Below are 6,005 nucleotides of genomic sequence, written 5' to 3'. Positions count from 1 at the left end.
ATTAATCCATTTACACACAACCCTATAAAGCAGTTTGTTTTACTTCATCAACTCCAATTTACAGATGTGGAAACTGAGGCATAAAGACATTAACCATCTCACTGATGGTCAGACAGAAATAAACACTGGGGACTTTCTGGTTTCAGTAGCATAGTCCTTACTATTATACTCGTTTTCTACACACTGAAGTATAATTTGAGCTCAACTACTTACCTGTTCCAAGAAACAGGACATGGTATCTGCCATCAGCAGCATTCACTCGATCCACAGCTATCTTTGTGTACTTATAGTCAGTGCCTATCCGGACGATCAAGGGCCTTTTGTGGATCGGGTAGATGGAATTGTACATGAGAGGGTGGTTCCGAATGAAAGTGACAACATCATCTGGGAACTCCTTGGTGGTTCGCATATTGGGTGTAAATGCTCCTCCTGGGCACTAAAAAATATTTTTTAAAAACCAAGTTAATAAAATACTTACTTAGTTTCAGTAATGATTAAAAGTCCTCAACTTTTCAAAATATTTAGCTCAAGTTGTTTTAAGTGTATCTGCTGCCCACTGAAGAGTACACAACACAACCATATATAGTACTATATATTACTATCTGTAAAAAATGAATATACAAGGTGTATAATTTGATTATTTGAATGAGGCTAAGTCCGCTCATTCTATCCTTTTTCTTTTCTGAGAGGAGCTGACACCACTGTGTATATAACTTTTCACCTTCTTCATCCATTACTTTTCTATTTCTTATTGTGCCAGATATAGTATTGTTAGAAAAAAACATCATGTGGATATAATCAAATGCTGTTACTGGCTAAAAAAATTAGACTATCATTATCAAATTCAATCAAAATTCTAATGTGCAGGAATTTTATTCCATCTGATCCCTTCTCCCAAAAGAGTGTCCTCTGAAGTTGGAGCTTGGATTGGATGTGGTAAATTAAACCTGACAATTCCCCTCTGAAACCACTGAAAAAGCCCCAGTGACTTCTATTAATCTTAGAATAAAATCCCAACAGCCTAGCATGGCCTGCAAGCCCCCGTGTGCCTGGCCCGCATCTACCACTCCCATCCCAGTTCTCGCTCTTCTGGAGCCTCAGGCATCTGCCCTCCAGCACCTTGGCACTTGTTATTCCTCATCTGAAACACTCCACGCAAGTCCATGATTTTCTCTGTTACCTCATTCAGTTCTCAGTTGAAAAGTGTCTTCCTTCAAGGTGATGACACATATAAAAATAGCTCCCCTTCTCCATTTCCACTATCTCCTTAGCCTGCTTTATTTTGCTTCAGAGTCCTATTTGCCTAACGGTACATGATATTAGCTGTGCACATATATATATTTTAGAGAGGAAGAGAGAGAGAAACATCATTGTGAGAAAGAAACATCGATCAGTTGCCTGTTGTATACACCCTAACTGGGGATGGAACCCACAACCTGGGCGTGTGCCCTGACTGGGAATTGAACCTGTGACCCTTTGGTGTACAGGAGGATGCTCCAACTGAGCCACATCGGCCAGGACAGCTGCTTGGATTTTTATTGTCTGTTTTTCTCTCTGGAATGTAAGCTGTGTATTGGCCTTAACTGGATATATTCTGTTCATTGTTTCACCCTTGGACCTATGACAAATAGTACATATTTGACAAAGAGTAGTGAATTACTCTATTACATCTGGCATCTGATTCTGGTGCAGGGGCTGTAAGAAACAGGGACCTCTATTCTGGCTAAGAGGGGGAAGATGCAGAGAATCAGGTTCAAAGGGGCAGACAGAAAGCCAAAATGAGTTCTGAAAAAGGACTGCTGGACGGCTTCAGCAGTTCTGGGCAGGGAGCATGACAAGGGCTTCTGAGGAGAAAGAAGATTCCATTTATAGGGCACCTGAGGCCAAACTCGAGGGTAGCCTGGGAGCTGCTGTAACCTACTCACGAATAGAATCTGAGTGTTAAGTGATATGAGGAAAGCTGTTGGGTATAATTTTAATTTGTCCTCATCTAAGAATCTGTTTATTGGTTTGGGAGGGAGGGAGGGAGGGAGGGGGAGAGAGGGGGGGAGAGAGAGAGAGAGAGAGATTAGAGAGAAACATTGATCAGTTGCCCCTGGTTTGCATTCCTACTGGGAATCAAACCCAAAACCTTTCTGGTGCACGGGATCCTGCTTCAACCAAATAAGCCACCCAGCCAGGGCAGTTACAATCATTTAACACAGACAGACATTATTTGTCTAACCCTATTAAACACTTGTTAATATCTCTACTTTCTGGAAAAAAAACCACACACACACACACACAAAACATACTTTGTCATATTTTTCTTGAAAAGAAGACTACTGTTCTGGTTTCATTTATCTTTTTTAAAGAGGTACAAGAAAAAAAGGGAAGCAATGCAGCAAGCTTCCTGACCATAAGAGTGGGCACAGCATCTGTGGTAAACAGTAACAAACTGGAAAGTTACACCTTATCCAAAGGTGGCAGTGAACACTCATTTCCAGCTGATTGCTTCTATGCAGGAATATAAGCCAAGGGCGGCCAGATTTCAACAGAAGATAGAAATGTGGAATTTTATGTGAAATCTTCCAAAATTTTAATGTTGACTCAATGAAAAACACACACACACAATTTTAGGGATCAAATAAGACATGGCAACCTCTGAGTTAGTCCTTGCAACAGCTATCCAATAATGTTAGTGCCTCTGGGCCAGTAGCACCAAACAGACCAACATCTGCAAGTAAGTCTCAGCAAGTAACTAATGCGGCCATATTCATTTAGACTGAGTGATGCTGAAAGCCATTTTTAGACTAACTTTAACCAGTTCACATTACTAGAACTTTTTACAGGGCCAGTCAATATAGTTCTCTTTTTTGTAAAAGGCACAAGGAGCAATTAAATGACTTTACTAAGGAGAGATAATGAGACAAGTCATAAAACTAAACCTCTTATTCGTTATCCCATTAACTAGACTTTCATCTGGGGTTGTTTTTCTTCTGCAAAAAGAGGCATTATATTTAAATATGAATGTTTATAAATTGCCCACAATGGAGACCAAATGAGGGTAAAGAATTTCATTTGAGGGTGTTCTAAACTGATGGATGTGTTCCATGCTTCTCAAAAAGTATAGAATTACGGGTGTTTTCTACCCTCATTCTTCATACAAAGTGGAAAAAGGGAAATACATTGCTCATGGAATGAATACATGGAAACAACAAATGCATGGGTAATTTAAATAGTTCCAGACCTTCATAAAACACCACTAATTATGGTCTGGGTAGCTGAGTTGTCTCCTTAAACATTTGCAAGTGCTCTCATTTGTAAGTTCCAGAGAGATCCAAAGTTAGCACAATTACAATTTTGTATAATTTCCAGTTAGCTTGACAATAATTAGTTTTTTCCATTGATTCATGACATAAACTCTACAGATAAGATAGAATAAATGACAATGATGGTGACCGGAACAAAAATCGATTACCCTTTGAAGACTCTCTATCTGAACTTGAGAGTTTGCTCAGGGTAACACTGCCGAGTATAAATAAGACGCGATCAACTTAGCCCTCATCTTGTGTCTGTGAAAGCTTGTGTCTTGAAATCTAAAGATAATATAACATCCGTGCACTACCATAAAATAAAGCCTTTGTCCATTAATTAGGCTAGTATCTCATTCCCCAGAAGGATAATTTTACTCCACAAACAGTCATTAAGTAATTTTGGTTAAACTTCTCCTTTTAGTGTTTGCTTTTCTCCAGTTCTAGCTTTCTGTCTATCAAGCAGCGATAAGCACTCCTTTTCTGAGTAAAGACATTTTAAGTGTTTTGATTACTAAAGTGTTAGGTGAAATGCTAGGGACAATAAGAATGCCATGTTAAGAAGTGTGAACAATTGTTGCCCTTACTTAATTTTGTTCCTATCCCCAGGTATTACTGTGCATGGCTGACCTCTGATGTTCCTAAATGTTCTCCTAACCCTCACATCCATTCTACTAGTTTTCATCATTCATGTATTCTATATTAATTCATATGCCCATTCTCTGGGCAGCTTTTTAATCCAAGAATCATTTTGATGTGCCCAGTAGAAAAATTAAGAATAAAAAGCTGCAATTGTCTTCTCGACACAAGTATTCTGGTAAGAAAGATGGACATAGTCAAAGCAAAATAACAAGACACATAAAAGTAATTTAAGACAAATATAAAATAAACAAGAGAGCTTGATTCATAATCAATTGCCATATATGTTTAAGAGTCATCTGTAATATTAAGGGGGACATCTGTAATATCTCAACAATAAAGATAATTTTTTTAAAAAAAGAGTCAAAAATTTTAAACACATTTAGAATAGTGGAAAACTTAAGGCTGCTGGGGTCAGTGATGTGGTTTAGAGATAAGTAAACAAAGTTTGGAGTATTTAGAGAATTGTAATTTCTGGGGCATTGTTGGGTCATGGAACACAAAGTGGAGGAAAGAAGTAACAGCTGAGGCTGAACACAGCAGAAAATAAATGCAAAACTAGCAGTTATTGGCATGGTCAAGGGGAGCTTGACCTAACACTTGAAAGATGAGTGGTAAATGGATAAATAGATAGACTTAGAAACATTCCAGAATCTGGGCTAGTTACTAGCATTGGTCTATAAAACTTGTATTCTGAGGAAACTGACCTCATGTTTAGACCCTTGGTAATCTAGACCCTTTATTTAAAGCCCAAACAATTACATAAAGTCTTGCACTTAATGCACCAGCTGGCCCTCTTCTTCCTCACATTTCCCTCCGCTTCTAAAAGAACCCTCTGCTCAGTCCTGCTAGGCCACGCAGAGCTTCTAGGGCTCACTTACTCTTTTCTTTCTTTGCCTTGTAATGTGTAGTGTAACCTTTGCTTTAGGCATCCTTCCTTCCTACCCAACTAATTCATATCCCACTGCCCTTCAGAATGAGCTCAACTCATATATTTTTACACGCCTTCCCAAACAAGGCTGATGGACACTCGCTCCTCCAGACAGCAATATTTACTGTTTATTTTATTCATGTGTTTTTTTTTTCAATCCTCACCCGAGGATATGCTTTTTACTGATTTTAGCTTAAGGAAGAGAGAGAGAGAGAGAGAAGAGAAGAGAAGAGAAGAGAAGAGAAGGGAAGAGAAGAGAAGAGAAGAGAAGAGAAGGGAAGAGAAGAGAAGAGATAAAGAACTCAATGTATCAATGCGAGAGAGAAATATTGATCAGTTGCTTCCCCTAAGTTCCCTTGCCTGGGGTGGAAGATGAAACCCGGTGAATGTGCTTTGACCAGGGAATCAAACCCATGACCTGGTGCATGGGACAATGCTCCGACCAACCGAGACACACCAGCCAGAGCTATTCACACATTGTGAATGAATTGAAAAAGTATGCAATTTGAACGTTCATGTCTACATGCCCTATGTGTTTAATATTATTGTAAACTTTATTAATATTTTCAAACATCTCAGAGACATAGAAATACTTCTAACGTAAGAACAACAGGTCGATGCATTGTAATCAATAAAAGTGCTAGCAATCAACTTCTCTTTTTCTTGCCAGCACTATGTGGATTGAGAATTTCTTTTGCTCTTTTGCTCTACCAGATACCAGACCTGGTCAAAGCAACATGATTGAAACCGATGGTTCTGCTCCATTTCTAGTAAATAGATATTAAAACTGAACACTTCCATTGGGCTCTGCTTGAACAGGCTAGCATGTGCAAACACAATCTTCTGCAGAAGCTTTGTACACATTGCAACGGGATCATGTAATATGTTAGCTCAGCCACAGAGAGAATCTGCAGTCTTTGGCAGCCCTTTGCAACATACCAAAGGTGTCTTGTTTCTTCCACAAACTTGAATTACTTATGGAACAACACCATGACACAATTGTCAGGCTGCTTCCTACTGACTTAGACTTGCTGGTGGGGCCGTTTGCTAACACAGCCCTCAGTCCTGTTTTCAATGACGCACCTACAGGGAACATTACAACGAGGGTATAAGATTTCTGCCAGTGTCATTGCTTTTAAGAA

General features: G+C 39.1%; 1 protein-coding gene across 1 annotated transcript in view; it reads right to left on the bottom strand.

The window, feature by feature from the left end:
* The window catches only part of SEMA3C (semaphorin 3C), a 158,449-nt gene that overhangs the window by 45,606 nt on the left and 106,838 nt on the right, over window positions 1-6,005 (bottom strand). Inside the window, exon 12 of the mRNA XM_006777148.2 lies at window positions 214-436. Coding sequence (XP_006777211.1) covers window positions 214-436 — 223 coding nt within the window. The remainder of the gene's footprint in view (window positions 1-213; window positions 437-6,005) is intronic.

Source organism: Myotis davidii, unplaced genomic scaffold, assembly GCF_000327345.1.
Source record: "Myotis davidii unplaced genomic scaffold, ASM32734v1 scaffold49, whole genome shotgun sequence".
NCBI classification, from domain to species: Eukaryota; Metazoa; Chordata; class Mammalia; order Chiroptera; family Vespertilionidae; genus Myotis; species Myotis davidii.
This window is presented reverse-complemented; position numbering and strand designations above follow the sequence as displayed.